At 37.1% G+C, this 22,786-nt stretch overlaps 1 protein-coding gene across 1 annotated transcript; it reads left to right on the top strand.

The window, feature by feature from the left end:
- The first annotated feature begins 245 nt into the window (after nucleotides 1–245).
- On the top strand, nucleotides 246–13,149 carry loxl5a (lysyl oxidase-like 5a). Its single transcript, XM_058073276.2, has 7 exons — nucleotides 246–994; nucleotides 1,523–1,631; nucleotides 4,473–4,610; nucleotides 6,495–6,651; nucleotides 6,721–6,816; nucleotides 10,974–11,089; nucleotides 12,869–13,149. Exons 1-7 carry the CDS (start codon nucleotides 265–267, stop codon nucleotides 12,873–12,875), a joined length of 1,353 nt encoding a protein of 450 aa, XP_057929259.2. The 5' UTR covers nucleotides 246–264; the 3' UTR covers nucleotides 12,876–13,149.
- Nucleotides 13,150–22,786: the final 9,637 nt, after the last annotated feature.

Raw genomic sequence — 22,786 nt, 5'->3', positions numbered from 1 at the left:
GATATTTTCCGTCATCGTGATTTTTATATTCTCGTCCCTGGCAGCTGAGAAATGTTTGCGCCTTGGCGGAGGTCGTGTTGACGGTGTGCTGACAAGTGAGTCATACGGGTCTCAGCAAACATTGAGGAAAATGTGTCAGGCGGCTGCGACGGAAGGGATTTTATAAGCGCTGCCTTCCCGGCCGCTCCCGCTCACACGCCAGAGTCTGGCCTCGTCGCGCCTCCTCGCGCCTCCTCGCGCCTCGACCGAGCACCCACACCACAGATGGAGAAGTTCCCCGAGTTCCTGCTGCTGAGCGTGCTCGGTGTTCTGGTGGCTCTGAGCGGCGCTCAGCACCACCTCGCGAGCGCAAGGGCCGGCCCGTGGAGGCAGAGGTTCCAGTGGGAGAGCAACGGCCGGGTGTACAGTTTGCTGAGCACCGGGACCCAGTACAGACCGGTGGCGCAGTCCAGAAGACGGACCCAGCTGCTGTTGACCGCCAAAAACACCCACTCACCTTCCACAAGTGTGGATCTCAGCGAGCCCGTTCTGAGGGACCAAGCGTGGTCGCCGAGCAGAGGAGCCAGCCAGGAGTTCTCCGGCGGAGAGCGTAGCGCATCCGGGGACGACACCGGCGCACCAACGGATGCGCCGTCTGTGGACTTTACGCAGAAACCGCCGGGACGCTTGGATTCCACTCCACAGCCCACATCCGGACAGGTGGCGGTGCATCACGATGATGACGATGCGGGTCGCATTGAAACGCCAAATGTGGACCACAGACCAGTTGGAGCGGAACCGCCCTCACCGCCCTCAAGACTGTCCAGCAACGTCGTGGAGGTACATTACTCTCAACAGACCACGGATCCTGATGGGAGTAACCCGCGGGATCCGCAAGGTATCCATCACAGGAACTCTGTTTTTTATAACGTCTACCCACCGGACCAAAGGAACAGAGTCCCTGCAAGACCAGTTCTACCAGGACCGGGCCATGGCACCAGGTTATTCTATAATGGTATGAAAATCTTTATATTCTTTTGGGAATAAAGTCCACTTTTGATGAGAAGAAGTCAAAAGTTTGTTGACGTGGCGGACGAGTGGTTAGTGTGCAGGCCACATAGCTAGGAGACCCAAGTTCAATCCCACCCATCAATATGTGGAGTTTGCATGTTCTCCCCGTGCATATGTGGGTTTTCTCCGGGTACTCCGGTTTCCTCCCACATTCCAAAAACATGCTAGGTTAATTAGCGACTCCAAATTGTCCATAGGTATGAATGTGAGTGTGAATGGTTGTTTGTCTATATGTGCCCTGTGATTGGCTGGCCACCAGTCCCAGACAGCTGGGATAGGCTCCAGCGGTACAAAATGAAATGCAGCCTTTAGCCTGGTGGTCAGGCTGGCAATGCTGAGATGTTGTCATTCCACCAAGTTCACGCGGGATCGACATCGGAAGCTAGCGCTAATCTCACCGTCCCAGCATTGGATCATGCAGGTGTACCTAATGTTGTGACTGTTCGGAGACTAACCTCGCCGTCTTCTCCAGGTCTGCCGGACCTGATTCCCGACCCGTACCACATCCAAGCTGCATCTTACATCCAGAGAGTGCAGATGTACGCCCTACGCTGCGCTGCTGAGGAGAAGTGCCTGTCCAGGTGGCTCATCGCTCGCTCACGTTGTACAACATCGCTCGCTCACGTTGTACAAATATCACTCGCTCACGTTGTACAACATCGCTCGCTCACGTTGTACAAATATCACTCGCTCACGTTGCACAACATCACTCGCTCACGTTGTATATCACTCACTCACGTTGTACAACATCACTCGCTCATGTTGTACAACATCACTCGCTCACGTTGTACAACATCACTCGCTCACGTTGTACAACATCACTCGCTCACGTTGTACAACATCACTCGCTCACGTACAACATCACTCGCTCACGTTGTACAACATCACTCGCTCACGTTGTACAACATCACTCGCTCACGTTGTACATCACTCGCTCACATTGTACATCACTCGCTCACGTTGTACAACATCACTCGCTCACGTTGTACAACATCACTCGCTCACGTTGTACAACATCACTCGCTCACGTTGTACAACATCACTCGCTCACGTTGTACAACATCACTAGCTCACGTACAACATCACTTGCTCACGTTGTACAACATCACTCGCTCACGTTGTACAACATCACTCGCTCACGTTGTACAACATCACTCGCTCACGTTGTACAACATCACTCGCTCACGTTGTACAACATCACTAGCTCACGTTGTACAACATCACTTGCTCACGTTGTACAACATCACTTGCTCACGTTGTACAACATCACTCGCTCGCAATGAGGTAGAAAAAAATTATCTGAGATTTCCAGGATAAATTCGTAAATGTATTTCCGAGAATAAGTCGTGGATTCTTGAGAAAAAAAATCATAATATTACAAGAATTAAATTGTAATTTACTACTTTAGTCTCGTAATTTTACGACTTCATTCTTTTAATATTACAAATTGTTTCTTGTCGATTTATGATTTTATTTCTTAAAAAAATATTTTCTTCTAAATTTACAACTCTATTCTCTATTTTATATTACATAATTTAATGCGTAAAAATTTTTCAACTTCAATCTCGTAATATTACAATTTTTTTCTCAGAAATGTATGACTTTATTGTAGTAATGTTAATTAATTTAGCTATTCTTGGAAATTTACAAGAATAAAATTGTACATTTTTCTTGTGAATTTATTCTTGTGAATTTACAACTTTATTCTCGTGATATTTCAATATTACATAATTTTACGCGTAAATTTACAACTTCAATCTCGTAATATTACAATTTTTTTTCTCAGAAATGTACAACTTTATTGTAGTAATATTAATTAATTTAGTTATTCTTGGAAATTTACAAGAATAAAATTGTAAATTTTTCTTGTGAATTTATTCTTGTGAATTTACAACTTTATTCTCGTGATATTTCAATATTACATAATTGAATGCGTAAAAATTTACAACTTCAATCTCGTAATATTACAAAATTTTTCTCAGAAATGTATGACTTTATTGTAGTAATATTAATTAATTTAGCTATTCTTGGAAATTTAGAAGAATAAAATTGTACATTTTTCTTGTGAATTTATTCTTGTGAATTTACAACTTTATTCTCGTAATATTTCAATATTACATAATTTAATGCGTAAAAATGTACAACTTCAATCCCGTAATATTACAATTTTTTTCTCAGAAATGTATGACTTTATTGTAGTAATATTAATTAATTTAGTTATTCTTGGAAATTTACAAGAATAAAATTGTACATTTTTACATAATTTTACGCGTAAATTTACAACTTCAATCTCATAATATTAAAAAAATGTTCTCAGAAATGTATGACTTTATTGTAGTAATATTAATTAATTTTGTTATTTTTTAGAAATTTACAAGAATAAAATTGTACATTTTTCTTGTGAATTTATTCTTGTGAATTTACAAGATTTATTTATTTATTAATTTATTTATTCTCGTAATATTTCAATTTTTTTCTTGTACATTTATTTTTTGTAAATGTACAACTTTATTCTCAGAATGTTATGAATCTTTTCTTGGAAAATTGTTAATTTTAACTTCATTTTCATAATATTATAAAATTTTTCTCATAAAATGAAAACTTTAATCTTGTAATATATGACAATTTTTTTAAATAAGTCTTTCATTTTTCTCCGAAATTTACAACCTTATTCTCATAATATGACAACATTTTTCATCATAAATACACCACTTTATTCTCGTAATATTACAAAGTTTTTCTCTTAAATTTACGCCTTTATTTTCTTAGTTTTGAAAGTTTTTTCTTGTAAAAACTTTATTTTAGTAATATTTCAGTATTATAACATAAATTCAGGAGTTTATTCTTTATTCCTGACAACATTTTTTCTTGTACTACAAAAATTTAATGCGTCATTAACGCGTTAACTTTGACAGCCCTGAATATTAAATTTTTTTTTGGTAGATTCACGACTTTATTGTAGTAATATTTCAAAAATTTTTTGTTTAGGTTTAGGAGAATAAACTGGGAATCTTTTCTCGTAAATGTACAACTTTACTCTTGTATATTTTTGACTACATTCAGATAAGTGTGCTATTTTACTGTCACAATACTGCAACTTTTTTCTTATAAATTAATGACTTTATTTTTGTAATATTATGAGTTTTTTTTTTCTCTGAAATTTACAATTTTTACAATTTTTTACTAATTACAATTTACAATTTACACTGGAAAAAGGTCGGAGGTGAAAAGGCAGACTAACCCTGGCTTTCCCGTGCGTTGTCGCACATTGGGATGTGGGCTGGCCACATTCCCTGGCCGGCACACTCGGAAGAGCAGCTTTGCCAAGGAGGAAAAAAAGGAGCAGCAGCAGCAGCAGCATCCTTGGGTATTCTCACATAAAGACCACTTTCATTCATTCACCGGTGTTTGCCGTGGTGCAGGTCTGCATACCACCCCAGCGTGAGCGAGTTGGACTACAGGGTTCTTTTGAGATTCCCCCAACGTGTGAAGAACCAAGGAACAGCAGACTTCCTCCCAATGAAGCCCAGGCACCAGTGGGAATGGCACAGCTGTCATCAGTAAGGTCTTTTCATCATTTTTAGCTTTAATTAGCATTTAATTATACAGTGGTGCCTTAGTTAACATCATTCATCTGTTCCAGAAGGTCCGACTCTAACCAAAACAAACTCTAACCAAGGCATTTTTAACCCATACAAACTAATGGGTGTCTCCAAATATATCTATATAACTAATATTAACTAATAACTAATATTAATATCAACTTCGCTCTTTGCTCTTTTTTTCCCCAATTTTGCTATTATTTGTTTTTTCCAAATATTTCATCCTTCTTCTTAAATTCTCTTTTGATAATATTTTAAGTTTATTCCCACAACATTTACAATTTGTTTTTCATATCATTGCAACTTTAAAGTCATTTATTTCTTAATACTTTAGCTCTACACTCCTAAAATGACATCATTTTTTCCTGATTATGAGTTTATTGCTCACAAAATTCAATGGTTTGCCTTTTTTTAAATGACAGCTGTTTTTAAAAAAATATATATTTTACAAGTATTTCAACTTTTTTTTTTTTACATAAATTATGACTTTACTCTCGTAATATTGTAACTTTCCCAAAACCTAATTTTCCAAAAATAACAACTTTCTTTATTTTGTTTTCATGATATTACAACTTTTACATCATTTCAAATATTATAATATTAATATATACTTTAAATGACATTATTTTTTATTCTCATACAATTGCAACTTGACTTTATTCTGATAAAATGGCAGCTGTTTTTTCTACTTCCGGATGGGATTGGATGTTAAAAGTCTACATTTTAAAAAGATACATCACGCTTTATTATCGACTCCAATACCGTTCACAGCTAGCGGCACAAACCGGAAGTCCTTTTATACACTTGCGAGTGTGACCAACCACAACGGAGTGGGCGTGCCTGGAAGTGGGCTGTGGGGGAAATAAATTAAAATTGACCATTTGACCATTTGAACTTTATTCCCACAATATTATTACTTTTTCCCCCAACCAAATATTCCAAAAACTTTATTTTGCTTTGTTTGTTTCTCATAATATTTAATAATTATTATTGTTTATTATTATTTAATAATCTTTATTGTCATTGCATTTGGACTTTATGCTGATAAAATTATTAAATTACATTTTAAATTACATTTTCCGAACATGACAAATTTTACCACTTTTAAATAACAACATGTCTCCTTTCATATTTTGACTCTGTGCTATGAAAATGAATATTTTTTTCCCTCATAATATTCAACCTTTTTTTGTTAGATTACAACTTTTTGTCTTATTTTGTTTTCGTTTCGTTCGTCAAGTTAAATTGTACCATGGGCCAATTAAAAAAGCACATGTGTAGCTAGGCTAATTCAAATCCCCGCAATATTTGAACTTTATTATTACTATATTATTACTTTTTCCCCAACCAAATATTCCAAAAACTTTATTTTGCTTTGTTTGTTTCTCATAATATTTAATAATTATTATTGTTTATTATAATTTAATAATCTTTATTGTCATAGCATTTGGAATTTATGCTCATAAAATTATTAAATTAGATTTTCCGTACATGACAACTTTTGTTCCTCAGAATTTTAACACTTTTATATATAATGTCTCATTTCATATTTTGACTCTATGCTATGAAAATGAATATTTTTTCCTCATAATATTCAACCTTTTTTTTGTCTTTGCTGTTTTTTATTTTGATTTCGTTTTCATTTCGTCGAGTTAAATTGTATCGTAGGCACATAAAAAAAGCACACGTGTCGCTAGGCTAATTCAAATCAATAATGTTATCATGAAAAGAGCCACATCTGGCTCCCGAGTCATAGGTTTTCTACCCCTGGTGTAGAAGCCGTCGGGGTTGACTTAGACATTCCGGTATTGTTGTATGTAATTAACACATGTATGTGTGAAGGCACTACCACAGCATGGAGGCCTTCAGCAACTACGACCTGCTGGATCCTTCCACCGGACGTAAAGTATCCGAAGGACACAAGGCCAGCTTCTGTCTGGAGGACACATCATGTGACCGTGGAGTACGGAGACGCTTTGCCTGCACCGCTCATACACAGGTATCCTCTGGAATCACCTATGGTTTGTACTTTAGCTGCGGCATGGACTTATACTGTGTCATCCGTCAGGGTCTTAGTCCGGGTTGCTACGATATCTACCACGCTAACATCGACTGCCAGTGGATCGATATCACCGATGTGCCACCGGGGAACTACACGCTCCGGGTAAGGCAAACATAGCATGTGTTGTGCATATTTTTTTTTACCTAATTATCTAAAAATGTCATCCAATACTTCTCTACAAGAGAGGAGAAATATGATCTCAGGGAAGAAGTACATTTGAAACACTTGCTCGGACTACGTTATGCTAGCCATAGCATTTCAGTATGTGGAATCAAACTATGGAATGGATTGAGTAAGGGAATCAAACAATGCACAACGATGAGCCAATTCAAGAAACAATACAAGCAGTTGATGTTTGCTAAATACAAGGATGAAGAGTCTTGAACCAGTCATGATGTGCTATATATATCACTATATTGACACTTACTATGGTACCCATTATGGCATTGGATGATCATATCACCGAGTACTTCGCTACGAGGTGCATTATTAAAAAAAAAAAACGAAAAAAAACCTTAAACTGTATTATGGAAAGCAGGAAGTGAACAAATGTAACAGTTAGTGATTGTAAAAGTACCAGATGGAGGGGTAGGATTTAATAAGCTTTGCTTCTTCCTACTCCTTTTGGACATGTGGAACAAGTGTCTACCTATAAAAATGGCAAAAAATGCGACAATGCCAATGTTAGCATGTTAACATTTGAACATTAGAATGCTAACACCTAACATAAGTGTTTGTACAAGTGCCTACCTCTGTAAATGCTAAAAATATTTGAAATATGTTAGCATGCTAATTAGCAAGTTCATATTCATGAAATTTGCAAAAAATGCAATGTTAACATGCTAACGTTAGCATGCTAACACTCAGCATAATAGTGTCTACCAATAAAAATGGCTAAAAATGTGACAATGCCAATGTTAGCATGTTAACATTTGAACATTAGAATGCTAACACCTAACATAAGTGTTTGTACAAGTGCCTACCTCTGTAAATGCTAAAAATATTTGAAATATGTTAGCATGCTAATTAGCAAGTTCATATTCATGAAATTTGCAAAAAATGCAATGTTAACATGCTAAAGTTAGCATACTAACACTCAGCATAATAGTATCTACCAATAAAAATGGCTAAAAATGCGACAATGCCAATGTTAGCATGTTAACAATTGAACATTAGAATGCTAACACCTAACATAAGTGTTTGTACAAGTGCCTACCTCTGTAAATGCTAAAAATATTCTAAATATGTTAGCATGCTAATTAGCAAGTTCATATTCATGAAATTTGCAAAAAATGCAATGTTAACATGCTAAAGTTAGCATGCTAACACTCAGCATAATAGTGTCTACCAATAAAAATGGCTAAAAATGCGACAATGCCAATGTTAGCATGTTAACATTTGAACATTAGGATGCTAACACCTAACATAAGTGTTTGTACAAGTGCCTACCTCTGTAAATGCTAAAAATATTCAAAATATGTTAGCATGCTAATTAGCAAGTTCATATTCATGAAATTTGCAAAAAATGCAATGTTAACATGCTAAAGTTAGCATGCTAACACTCAGCATAATAGTGTCTACCAATAAAAATGGCTAAAAATGCGACAATGCCAATGTTAGCATGTTAACATTTGAACATTAGGATGCTAACACCTAACATAAGTGTTTGTACAAGTGCCTACCTCTGTAAATGCTAAAAATATTCAAAATATGTTAGCATGCTAATTAGCAAGTTCATATTCATGAAATTTGCAAAAAATGCAATGTTAACATGCTAAAGTTAGCATGCTAACACTCAGCATAATAGTGTCTACCAATAAAAATGGCTAAAAATGCGACAATGCCAATGTTAGCATGTTAACATTTGAACATTAGAATGCTAACACCTAACATAAGTGTTTGTACAGGTGCCTACCTCTGTAAATGCTAAAAATATTAAAAATATGTTAGCATGCTAATTAGCAAGTTCATATTCATGACATTTGCAAAAAATGCAATGTTAACATGTTAAAGTTAGCATGCTAACACTCAGCATAATAGTGTCTACCAATAAAAATGGCTAAAAATGCGACAATGCCAATGTTAGCATGTTAACATTTGAACATTAGAATGCTAACACCTAACATAAGTGTTTGTACAAGTGCCTACCTCTGTAAATGCTAAAAATATTCGAAATATGTTAGCATGCTAATTAGCAAGTTCATATTCATGAAATTTGCAAAAAATGCAATGTTAACATGCTAAAGTTAGCATGCTAACACTCAGCATAATAGTGTCTACCAATAAAAATGGCTAAAAATGCGACAATGCCAATGTTAGCATGTTAACATTTGAACATTAGAATGCTAACACCTAACATACGTAAGTGTTTGTACAAGTGCCTACCTCTGTAAATGCTAAAAATATTCAAAATATGTTAGCATGCTAATTAGCAAGTTCATATTCATGAAATTTGCAAAAAATGCAATGTTAACATGCTAAAGTTAGCATGCTAACACTCAGCATAATAGTGTCTACCAATAAAAATGGCTAAAAATGCGACAATGCCAATGTTAGCATGTTAACAATTGAACATTAGAATGCTAACACCTAACATAAGTGTTTGTACAAGTGCCTACCTCTGTAAATGCTAAAAATATTTGAAATATGTTAGCATGCTAATTAGCAAGTTCATATTCATGAAATTTGCAAAAAATGCAATGTTAACATGCTAAAGTTAGCATACTAACACTCAGCATAATAGTATCTACCAATAAAAATGGCTAAAAATGCGACAATGCCAATGTTAGCATGTTAACAATTGAACATTAGAATGCTAACACCTAACATAAGTGTTTGTACAAGTGCCTACCTCTGTAAATGCTAAAAATATTCTAAATATGTTAGCATGCTAATTAGCAAGTTCATATTCATGAAATTTGCAAAAAATGCAATGTTAACATGCTAAAGTTAGCATGCTAACACTCAGCATAATAGTGTCTACCAATAAAAATGGCTAAAAATGCGACAATGCCAATGTTAGCATGTTAACATTTGAACATTAGGATGCTAACACCTAACATAAGTGTTTGTACAAGTGCCTACCTCTGTAAATGCTAAAAATATTCAAAATATGTTAGCATGCTAATTAGCAAGTTCATATTCATGAAATTTGCAAAAAATGCAATGTTAACATGCTAAAGTTAGCATGCTAACACTCAGCATAATAGTGTCTACCAATAAAAATGGCTAAAAATGCGACAATGCCAATGTTAGCATGTTAACATTTGAACATTAGAATGCTAACACCTAACATAAGTGTTTGTACAAGTGCCTACCTCTGTAAATGCTAAAAATATTCGAAATATGTTAGCATGCTAATTAGCAAGTTCATATTCATGAAATTTGCAAAAAATGCAATGTTAACATGCTAAAGTTAGCATGCTAACTGCCAGCATAATAGTGTCTACCTATAAAAATGGCTGAAAATGCGACAATGACAACGTTATCATGTTATCATGTTAACATTCTAACATTAGCATGCTAAAACTTAGCATGCTTAGCAACTCAGTGTCTGCTGAAGTTCTTATTCATGAAAATTAAAAAAAAAACTAAATTTGAAACACTTATGCTAGGACTACGTTATGCTAGCCATAGCATTTCAGTATGTGGAATCAAACTATGGAATGGATTGAGTAAGGAAATCAAACAATGCACAACGATGAGCCAATTCAAGAAACAATACAAGCAGTTGATGTTTGCTAAATACAAGGATGAAGAGTCTTGAACCAGTCATGATGTGCTATATATATCACTATATTGACACTTACTATGGTACCCATTATGGCATTGGATGCTCATATCACTGAGTACTTTGGTATGTGACAAAAAATTAAAAAAAATAAAAAAAATAAAAAACATTTGAAAATTAAAAAAATAAATAAAAAATTAAAAAATGTAAAAAAATGAAAAAAATAAAGGCAAATTTAAAAAAATTAATAAAATAAATTTATACATAAAATAAATTTGCTAAATACAAGGATGAAGAGTCTTGAACCAGTCATGATGTGCTATATATATCACTATATTGACACTTACTATGGTACCCATTATGGCATTGGATGCTCATATCACCGAGTACTTTGCTACGAGGTGCATTATTTAAAAAAAACTTAAACTGTATTATGGAAAGCAGGAAGTGAACAAATGTAATAATTACTGATTGTAAAAGTAATCTGATGCATGTTCAAATGAAATAAAACCATTACCATATTTCTCAGGTGACGGTGAACCCCAATCGGCTGGTTCAGGAGTCGGACTTCTCCAACAACGTGGCTCAGTGTGACATCCGCTACACGGGAAGCCACGTGCAAGCCGCCAACTGCAGAATCACCAAGTAAGGCGGCGCTGCCGATGGAAATGACCTTTGTGGCGCCCCCTTGGATTGTGTTGAAAATGCTTAGGACACAGGTGTTGGTGTTAACGCATTAATGACGCGTTAACGGAAGTTCTCTTGTTTGATGCGCCTCCTTTTTGACCCCCACCGTAGTTTGGTTGAAGCACGGTAACTCTGTCGCCACAAGCTGGAACAAATATTTATAGAAAATGGAGAAAGAAACGAGTATTTAGATTGGTAAAGTTAGCTTCAAAGCCCTGGCAGATGGCTCTTGTAGCAAGACCAAAGTGTTGGATGTTGTGTTGGACTTATCACGGATTCCATGGCCTGCCAGAGACTGGAGCAGTGCAGGTATTGTTTTTATTGTCATATCCAGTGCTACCTGTATGCTACCTTGGCATAAGAGTGGCCCAACTAACCAGTGCTAACCACATTTTCACATCTCTCATTGAACTGCTATTGACGGGCTGTCAATGTGATGACCGTGGCTGAAGTCCAGTGTTTTGCTAGCGTTAGCCATTTAGCATGGAACTACCACAATCATGCACATTAGCGCTCAAAGTCATCAAATCTTACCTTTATGTATTCCCGCATAGTATCAGTATTCGGGAGCAAGTAGGAGGTGAAAGAAAAAGGGGGGAAATTACATCCAAATACATCCAAATACATCCATACAGGTGCGTTCAATGACCGTCGAAAAAGTAGGACAAATCGCAAATCGCATTAAAAATTCAAAATCTGTGGAAATTGTTAGATTATTGTAATAAAATAATATTTACCGTAATATAATGATGAATTTCTATGTATTTTAATGTGTTTTAAAAGAGAAATGACATTAGGTTTGCAATTTGGATGAAAAGTTTTATGACTATTGCTCTATGTTTTAGGTATTTTCATTTGTACATTTCATGAAGGAAAGGTGCATTGAGGCAAATCTTTAATAATAATCCTTTCTGAATGTTAAAAAAACATTTAGAATTTAAAACCAGTATCATAAATAAACTAATCTTATTCGGAGCTGACACAAATAAACAAAAACATGTTAGTGTGAGAGGTCTCACTCGCTCACATTTTAAGACTTTAAAAGCTAATATGCTAATAATAAAGAAAAATAGTCATACAAAAATATGCTTAATTACTGTATTTTTTTTTTAAATAATGGCCCAAAGTTCCTAAATTGATATCCTTTTACATAAAATTGGATGGAATTATCGTTGTAGTTGCACATCGAATTGTTTACCACAAAGAAATTCCCCATACTTATTATAGATAAAAACTTAATGCTAAACGCGATCAATTGTGAGTTAACAAATGACAAAATGCGATTAATCACGATCAAATATTTTATTGACAGCCCTAGTTTTTACATATAGTTATATTTTTATGATTTAATTTATTTTTTTTTTTTGTCATTTAAATGTACAGGAATCTCCCATGTAAAATTTTGCACACACATTCTCGTCAGTTCCCTAAAGATTTGTCACAAATTTCACTGTGATTGGATAAAACACCCTAAAGTTACATCCCCCCATTAACCCCACCATGTGGTGTGTTTGTTAAAAAAAATAATAGCACATTAAAGACAGTGGGGGTGCATGTTTTGGTAAAATTTTCATCGTGGTGTGTGCAGCGGTTCAGAAGTAGAAGCGTTACAAATACAGTCATGTGAAAGCCTTACAGTCACATTGCCATCTACTGGCCTGGAATGCACATTGCAACACTTTGTGGCAACATTGGCCCTAAATTGGTGTCCTAATAGTTTATTTCTGTGTTGGACAGAAGCTGACCTGAGGGATGTCACATGATCTTCACGCTGGAGCGTCAATTCCTTTCACTTCATTCACGCAACCAACCTGGCAACATTTCATTTCAAGATTTTATTTCTCTAAACGAACAGGAAAGGTATGTTTGCGCTTGAGGTGAAATAGTCAACAAAAAGTAAGCATGCATTATTTAAACATTTTCTCTTTTTTAATTGTTTTTTTTAAAACTCGTGACTGTGTGTATTTGTGAAAGTGTATTTGAATGTATGACCTCCTGTTATTTAATAAATAATTGAACATAAAGTAATTGCATTGTTGTCTTTTTTGAGTCACACACAAAGTACAATCAGTACAAGGACTTCAACATCATTAGAGTCCTAACATCTAATTTTCCATAAATTACAACTTTATTCTGTTTTTTTTCACAAAATAGTATGACTTTTAAAAAAAAAGTTTAAAACCCATATATCACCTCAATGCTGTTAAAATATTTTGTCATATTATTCCGAGTTTTGTAAAATTGCAAAAAAAAAAATCTAGAATAGAAGCTTTTTTTCTCATTTTTTTGACATTGTTTTGGAAAAATTATAGCAGTGTTTCCCATTTCTGCCACTGTTTTTTAAATTATTATAGTTCAACTTCTCATAATATTTTGACTTTATTCCAATAACATAATCACTTTTTCCCTCAAACAAACAAAAGAAAAACGTTTTATACTAAGAAGTAAAAGTATAACTTTTGTCTTATTTTTTTCACTTCATTTTTGTAAAATTAAAGATTTTTTTTTTCATTTCTGCCACTGTTTTATTTTATTTTTTTTTTTAAAGGGGACCTATTTTTTTTCCCACTTTTCTGGTCATTCAGATTATGAGGTTTGCGCATTTGGAAGTGAGCACAGAAACAAGTTCACTTTCAGAATGTTTTTTTCTAACACTGGCTCTCTGTGACATCACTGAGTGCCAGACTTCCTTATATGGACGTGCACTGTAGGCCAGATACGCTCTGCAATGTCTACCAGGAAGTGTTTCTTTGCTTGTAAGGGAAAGCCACATTTGTTTCCAATTCCTGTTGTAGTAAACCTAAGGCTAAAATACTAAAGCTACTTAGCATTGAAAGATGTCTTGTAACCTCTTTTCCCGAGAAACTTGGGACTGTCCAGTCTCCGGATGGGATTGGGAAGCCAACACATATGGCAGGATGTTAAAAATTCCAACTTTATTTCCATTCATTCGCTCATTTTCTAACGCTTATCCTCATGAGGACCTTTGGTCTCCTAGCTGTGAGGCCTACGTGCGAACCACTTAACCGCCGTACAGCCCAACTTTGTTTTGTTTTGCAAAATATTATGACTTTCTAAAAACAACTCTATGCTCCGAAAATGACTTTATTTTTCCTCATAATGTTACAATTTACTTTTCGGAAAATTGCCCGTAAAATTCTTCTTCTTAGAATACAATTTTGTTTTCTTAATATTTTGACTTGGCGGCACGGCGGTCTAGTGGTTAGCGCGCAGACCTCACAGCTAGGAGACCACCCTCGGGCATCTCTGTGTGGAGTTTGCATGTTCTCCCTGTGCATGCGTGGGTTTTCTCCGGGTACTCCGGTTTCCTCCCACATTCCATAAACATGCTAGGTTAATTAGCCACTCCAAATTGTCCATAGGTATGAATGTGAGTGTGAATGGTTGTTTGTCTATATGTGCCCTGTGATTAGCTGGCAACCAGTCCAGGGTGTACCTCGCCTCTCGCCTTAAGACAGCTGGGATAGGCTCCGGCACTCCCGCGACCCTCATGAGGATAAGCGGTAGAAAATGAATGAATGAATGAGTTCTCCTCCTATTTTGTGTGGAAGTGGTAACTTTTTGGCTTCTTATTTTGTCTTTCCCCACCCTTGGCCATCTCTGTGTGGAGTTTGCATGTTCTCCCCGTGCATGCGTGGGTTTTCTCCGGGTACTCCGGTTTCCTCCCACATTCCAAAAACATGCTAGGTTAATTAGCGACTCCAAATTGTCCATAGGTATGAATGTGAGTGTGAATGGTTGTTTGTCTATATGTGCCCTGTGATTGGCTGGCAACCAGTCCAGGGTGTACCCCGCCTCTCGCCTTAAGACAGCTGGGATAGGCTCCGGCACTCCCGCGACCCTCATGAGGATAAGCGGTAGAAAATGAATGAATGAATGAGTTCTCCTATTTTGTGTGGAAGTGGTAACTTTTTGGCTTCTTATTTTGTCTTTCCCTACCCTCGGCCATCTCTGTGTGGAGTTTGCATGTTCTCCCCGTGCATGCGTGGGTTTTCTCCGGGTACTCCGGTTTCCTCCCACATTCCAAAAACATGCTAGGTTAATTAGCCACTCCAAATTGTCCATAGGTATGAATGTGAGTGTGAATGGTTGTTTGTCTATATGTTCCCTGTGATTGGCTGGCCACCAGTCCAGGGTGTACCCTGCCTCTCGCCCGAAGACAGCTGGGATAGGCTCCAGCACCCCCCGCGACCCTCATGAGGATAAGCGGTAGAAAATGAATGAATGAATGAGTTCTCCTCCTATTTTGTGTGGAAGTGGTAACTTTTTGGCTTCTTATTTTGTCTTTCCCCACCCTCGGCCATCTCTGTGTGGAGTTTGCATGTTCTCCCCGTGCATGCGTGGGTTTTCTCCGGGTACTCCGGTTTCGTCCCACATTCCAAAAACATGCTAGGTTAATTAGCCACTCCAAATTGTCCATAGGTATGAATGTGAGTGTGAATGGTTGTTTGTCTATATGTGCCCTGTGATTAGCTGGCAACCAGTCCAGGGTGTACCCCGCCTCTCGCCCGAAGACAGCTGGGATAGGCTCCAGCACCCCCCTGCGACCCTCATGAGGATAAGCGGTAGAAAATGAATGAATGAATGAGTTCTCCTCCTATTTTGTGTGGAAGTGGTAACTTTTTGGCTTCTTATTTTGTCTTTCCCTACCCTCGGCCATCTCTGTGTGGAGTTTGCATGTTCTCCCCGTGCATGCGTGGGTTTTCTCCGGGTACTCCGGTTTCCTCCCACATTCCAAAAACATGCTAGGTTAATTAGCCACTCCAAATTGTCCATAGGTATGAATGTGAGTGTGAATGGTTGTTTGTCTATATGTGCCCTGTGATTAGCTGGCAACCAGTCCAGGGTGTACCCCGCCTCTCGCCCGAAGACAGCTGGGATAGGCTCCAGCACCCCCCTGCGACCCTCATGAGGAAAAAGCGGTAGAAAATGAATGAATATTTTGACTTTATTTTGTAAAATTACCTCATCATTCTTCTTGTAAATTTTCTTCTTGTCTCTATGACTTCATTCCCATAATATAACTTTTTTCTGCAAGCTAATTTATCAATTTTTTTGTTTTTTTTGTTTTTTTTTTATTTTGTTTCACATCATATGACAACTTTAAAATAACGTCTTTTTTACTTTAAGATTCCAACTTCCTGCTCATAAAATGTTATTTTTCTTCATAATCTTATGATGTTATTCTCGTGAAGTTACTTTTTTCTCGTAATATTATGACCATTTGTGAAGAGGTAGCGCCAAATCTGGCGGGCCGGCCCCCAAATCAATAGCAAACATTTCCACATCACCCAAAATTTGACCTCATTTCACATCCCCAATGTTTCCACTCCCTTTTGGAAAGGAACCACGAGGGTGAATCAGAACGTGCGAGACAGTTGGGTGCCCCAACCTCCTCCTCATTTCCCCTCGTGGGGGTGTTTGCTGAGGGCAGGTGGTGGTGTTCAACCTGCAGGCTGCACAGAGATGCCTGTCAGCCGTCCTCCTCCACCCCACATGGCAAGGAGGAGAGACATTTCACAGATCCGCAGACGAAACCTGGAAAACCGGACTGCAAAACATGGACGTCAGCAGCTGTCCTAATGTTGACGTGTGTGTGTGTGTGTGTGTGTGTGTGTGTGTGTGTGTGTGTGTGAGAGAGAGAGGCTGACGTAAACAAGTATCAGAGCCAATAGTCATATAACAATCATTCATGACTTTACTGTCCTCCACAAGCAACTACGTCTTCATTGCTGTCATAGACATATACTCTATACCAGAGGTAGGGAACCTATGGCTTGGGAGCCAGGTATGGCTCTTTTGATGACTGTATCTGGCTCTCAAGCATTTCTTACCACAATAAAAATGTATTTTTGCTAACATTTTAAAGTAAACCATCACAGAAATGACTGTTAAAAATAATATTCAAAATCAACAACTTTCTTATGCATTTTAATTCGTCCATCTATATCAGGGGTCGGGAACCTTTTTGGCTAAGAGAGCCATGAAGGCCAGATATTTTAAAATGTGTATCTGTGAGAGCCATATACATTTTTTTAAACATTGAATACAATAAAATGTGTGCATTTTTATGTAAGACCAACAGTTTTAGATAATGGGCTCTAATTACGTAGACCAGGCACACTACCCCACGCCAATGGGGTGTGGCCAGCACACTTTCGTGAGCAGCGCAGTGTCTAATAATAAATCAAATACTTGTTGCCATTAATACAACTTCTGCTGCTGCATAGTTTTGCACCGTACTCCGTAGACGTATTTCATTCTTTTGGCCATCTTCGTCAGAAGGCTTGGTTCTGCAGCTTTAGCTATTTGACTAAAGGAGGAAAGTTTACATTTACATGTTTTTTTGACATCTCAATGACCGAGGTAGACTACAGCATTACCCAGTAATAATCGAGTTTTGGTGTTTGACCTGGAAAATATCATCAGGAAAGATAGATATGGTTGGCCGTATTGCAGTAGAAAATAGATGGACAAATTAAAATGCATAAAAAAGTCATTTCTGTGATGGTTTACTTTAAAATGTTAGCAAAAATACATTTTTATTGTGGTAAGAAATGCTTGAGAGCCAGATACAGTCATCAAAAGAGCCCTACCTGGCTCCCGAGCCATAGGTTCCCTACCTCTGATCTATATTCTGCAGCAATATGGCCAACCATATCTATCTTTCCTGATGATATTTTCCAGGTCAAACACCAAAACTTGATTATTACTGGGTAATGCTGTAGTCTACCTCGGTCATTGAGATGTCAAAAAAACATGTAAATGTAAACTTTCCTCCTTTAGTCAAATAGCTAAAGCTGCAGAACCAAGCCTTCTGACGAAGATGGACAAAAGAATGAAATACGTCTACGGAGTACGGTGCAAAATTATGCAGCAACAGAAGTTGTATTAATGGCAACAAGTATTTGATTTATTATTAGACACTGCGCTGCTCACGAAAGTGTGCTGGCCACACCCCATTGGCGTGGGGTAGTGTGCCTGGTCTACGTAATTAGAGCCCATTATCTAAAACTGTTGGTCTTACATAAAAATGCACACATTTTATTGTATTCAATGTTTAAAAAAATGTATATGGCTCTCACAGATACACATTTTAAAATATCTGGCCTTCATGGCTCTCTTCGCCAAAAAGGTTCCCGACCCCTGCCCTAGCTGGTTGAACTAGAACGGCAAACTGTTCTGCATCGTAGGCTTGCTTGTCAGGTTTTGTTTTTTTTTTTTTAAATATGATTATGTGATTTTGGACCAGCTCCATCCCTGATGTGATTCAGGTAACTCTTGTTGTGAGTTAGCAGAGCCGAAATAAACTGGTTAGAATTAGGTTTCTGTCATGTCCCGACTAGGCGTCAGAATGGTTTCCACGGCCCTTGTAGCCAAATGTAATTTTTAAATAGTGGTCTTTGAGCTAGGGTAGATAAGTATCAGGTCAAGCTGTGGCCTGTACCAGTAAAGGGTCAGTTAACAGATGTCAGGGCACAATACCCTGTGTTGTGGTTCTTGTTGTCTTTTTCAGAGGTCATTGGGGGAGAAACAAAAGACCCAGAAGGGTCCTAGGTATTTACGATCATTTACCCAGGAGGCAGCAAAGATAACGGGATCAAAGAGGAAGCATCTGGTCCGGGAATGTGATCCTGATCCATTCCCCACACATCCCCCGACTCCACCCCATCTGAGGAGATCTACAAAAAGCCCTGGGATGCAAGAATCGGGGCTGACTTTCCTTCTTATCGTCAGGAGGTTGCAGGCGGACATTTGTAGCGTAGGCTTTTACCAAAGGTATCAAAACGATTAAAAATAGGAACAATGGTTGGGTGCCAGACAGGGAAAAGATAAACTGACCTGTCAATTAACAAGATAACCTTTGGATTTATTCATCCGGCTAGCCCAGGGGTGGGCAAACTTTTTGACTCGCGGGCCGCATTGATATGACAAAATTTATGGGGGGGGCAGACTATATATTTTCCACATAACAGTCCACCTGGTATTATTGTATCTGTAAAATTGTCATGCAATCTGCTATTATTATTTATTATTTTATATTTATATTTAAATATTTTAAAAATAATAAAATATTATAATAATTACAATAAAATTAAAATAATAATTATTATATTATTATTATGTAAAATATGCAAATATAACAATAATAGTATATATAATTAATATAATAATTAGCATTAATAAAATAATTATAATAATCATAATAGTTCTAATAATAATTATAATAATCTAATATAATAATAATAATAATAATATTAATAATAATAATAATAATAATAATAATAATAATAATAATAATAATAATAATAATAATAATAATAATAATAATAATAATAATAATAATACATAAAAAATACATAAGATACTCAAAGTCAATATCATTTATATTCAAATCCAGAAAAAGAACATTCAAATTATTCAAATCATCATTTGCATTTACTTCCTTCAAAAAAAAAAATCAAATTCTTCATATTATCATTTATATTCAATGCATTCACAAAAAATCCTTCAAATCCTTCAAATTATTATTTATATTCAATGTAATCACAAAGAATCCTTCAAATTATCATTTATATTCAATGTAATCACAAAGAATCCTTCAAATTATCATTTATATTCAATGTAATCACAAAAAATCCTTCAAATCCTTCAAATTATCATTTATATTCAATGTAATCACAAAAAATCCTTCAATTCCTTCAAATTATCATTTATATTCAATGTAATCACAAAAAATCCTTCAAATTATCATTTATATTCAATGTAATCACAAAGAATCCTTCAAATCATCATTTATATTCAATGTAATCACAAAAAAAAATCCCTCAAATTCTCATAATGAAAAAAGTCATATTCACAAAATAATCTACTGCAAACTCAAAAGCGGATTCACAAAAAATAAATTAAATGTCCATTAATTAAATCCGATAAATTAGGAACCCAGATAGTCTTTTCTCTCTGTGAGGCGTTTGAGTGTGTGTGTGTGTATGTGTATGTGTGTGTGTAGTGTTTGCAGGGGGTTAAATAGTTCACAATGATTAGTGTAGGTGTATGGGTTGGAAGCTGTAATGTTCCAGGAGCTGAGGAAACCAGAAGGTAAGGGGAATGTGAGGAGAAAGGAAAATGGAGGAAGCCAGGAGAGTCAAAGACAGGAGACGAGACTTAGCTTTTGCCGACAAAAGAGGAGGGACAAAACAGCCACGGACAGCAGGTCCAACAGAAACTTTCTTCTTTACCGCTGATCATTTGTCTTGTCTCAGTTTCTCCTTCAGTTTCCACATTTACTTGAGTTCATTCCTTTTTCGATTAGTGTCTTGAATGACTTAAAAATAATCTGCTATTAGTTCTGATCACTTCCCCCTCCTTCTCCTGCTCAGGTGGCCAGAATTATTTGAGGTTTCCGCTCTTCTCTGCCACACATTGGAAGAGAAACTCAGCCCAGGATCCTGTGTTTTTGGGAAATTATTCTGTCTGATCTTGTAGCTTGGTTTTCCCTTGGTTTGTCTGACGAGGAACTAGACGGGGTGGTGTCCCCTTTTTGCACATTCTTTGCAAATGACGGACATTTTGTCGAGCTTTTCGTTATTCTTTGAGAATCCGGACATACCATTTAAATGTAGCGGGATGGGGGGTTACAAATATAAATGCGTGTGAACATCCAAGCTGTTTTACTAGTAGTTGTATGTTTGGGTTGGGTTAAATGGGGTAGGTTACTTACTTTTTGTGCGTATTTTTTGCACTGATTGGATTGATTTTATGTACTTAAGTACCCTGTACTTATGTTTTGGAGGGGTGAATTTTGCAGTGCGGGTCGGTGGGCAAAAACACATCACACGGAACATGGAACATCACACATCACACTCCCGTGCATGCAAATGTCGCTTCCTCTAGCACAGGGGTCAGCAACCTGCGGCTCCAGAGCCGCATGTGGCTCTTCAGCCTCTTTGTTGTGGCTCCCTTTGCAATGTTTGAATATTTTTTAACACCCGAGTGGGGAAAATGCATGTGTTTGTAATGAGTTTAAAAAAATCCAACTTTGTGTGAGACCATGAATGCATCCTGACTGAGTTCTGACAGCAGACAGGATGCTATTCAGTTCTCTCTCACACAAGTAAACATGAAGGAAAATAAGTAATACTTTACTATGGGCTGCACGGCGTACGAGTGGTTAGCGCGCAGGCCTCACAACTAGAAGACCTGAGTTCAATTCCACCCTGAGTTTGCATGTTCTCCCCGTGCATGTGTGGGTTTTTTTCCGGGTACTCCGGTTTCCTCCCACATTCCAAAAACATGCTTGGTTAATTAGCGACTCCAAATTGTCCATAGGTATGAATGTGAGTGTGAATGGTTGTTTGTCTATATGTGCCCTGTGATTGGCTGGCCACCACTGAATGGTGAAGTAATACTTTCCCAGAACTACTTGATAATTCCAAAAAATATATTAGAGATCATTTTTTAAAAAAACTGGTGCATGGGAACTTGTTTGCGCCAGAGTAAACAAATAAGGTAAGTTTACTGTACTTTACACATATATTTATGTAAGTTTATCTCCAATACTAGCAAGAGTACTCCAACTCGTCTTTTGTTATCTGAACTACTTTGATACCCCCTAATTGTTTTAAACATATGTTTTGCGGCTCCAGGTTATTTTTCTTTAGTGTGCAAGGGGGTAAAATGGCTCTTTTCATAGTAAAGGTTGCCGACCCCTGCTCTAGCAGGATGTCAGGGAAACATATTTATCCAGTCATGATGTGCTCGCACCAACACTAACTTCCTCTCTTGGCGACAAACAAACCATTTTGGATAGCAAATAGACCGCACCGCTCCTTTTTTTTTAACGTTCAGACCGAGCTCTTGACTAATGACGCTCATTTCCCAGACTCTGGGCACACACTATGGATGTGAGGAACACGTCAGCGTGTCTGTGGTGATGTGTCAGCTGTTTGCAAAGTCTTCAACGGCAGCAGAGTAAGGAAATATTCCATTTCCGAACTCGACTTTGCCAACAAGAACGTTATCCTGCCTATTGACACATCAGGCGACTCCAGGCCAAGTTATCTGCAAATAACTTTCATTTTGTTACCGCATACCCCGCCTCATGCCCAAAGACAGCTGGGATAGGCTCTAGCATACCCGTGACCCAACTGAGGATAAGCGGCATAGAAAATAAATGGATGAATGGATGGATGGATGTGTAACCTTACCATTACCTAACCATTTTTTTACTATTTTCATGGGTAGACATATATAAGCACTGACCACTATCATGCTAGGTGTTAGCATGTTAATGTAATGGTAATGGTAATGGTTTTATTTCATTTGAACATGCATCAGATTACAATTGAATGCATCACATAATCAGTTCCCAGTTCCACATGTCCAAAAGGAGTAGGAAGAAGCAAAGCTTATTAAATCCTACCCCTCCATCTGGTACTTTTACAATCACTAACTGTTACATTTGTTCACTTCCTGCTTTCCATAATAAAGTTTAAGTACTGAAGTACTCGGTGATATGATCATCCAATGCCATAATGGGTACCATAGTAAGTGTCAATATAGTGATATATATAGCACATCATGACTGGTTCAAGACTCTTCATTCTTGTATTTAGCAAATTTATTTTATTTATA

This window comes from Doryrhamphus excisus, linkage group LG4 (assembly GCF_037039965.1).
Source record: "Doryrhamphus excisus strain RoL-2023G ecotype Guam linkage group LG4, RoL_Dexc_Guam_v1.1, whole genome shotgun sequence".
NCBI lineage: Eukaryota > Metazoa > Chordata > Actinopteri > Syngnathiformes > Syngnathidae > Doryrhamphus > Doryrhamphus excisus.
The sequence above is the reverse complement of the archived record's forward strand: the minus strand, read 5'-3'. Positions and strand labels throughout refer to the sequence as shown.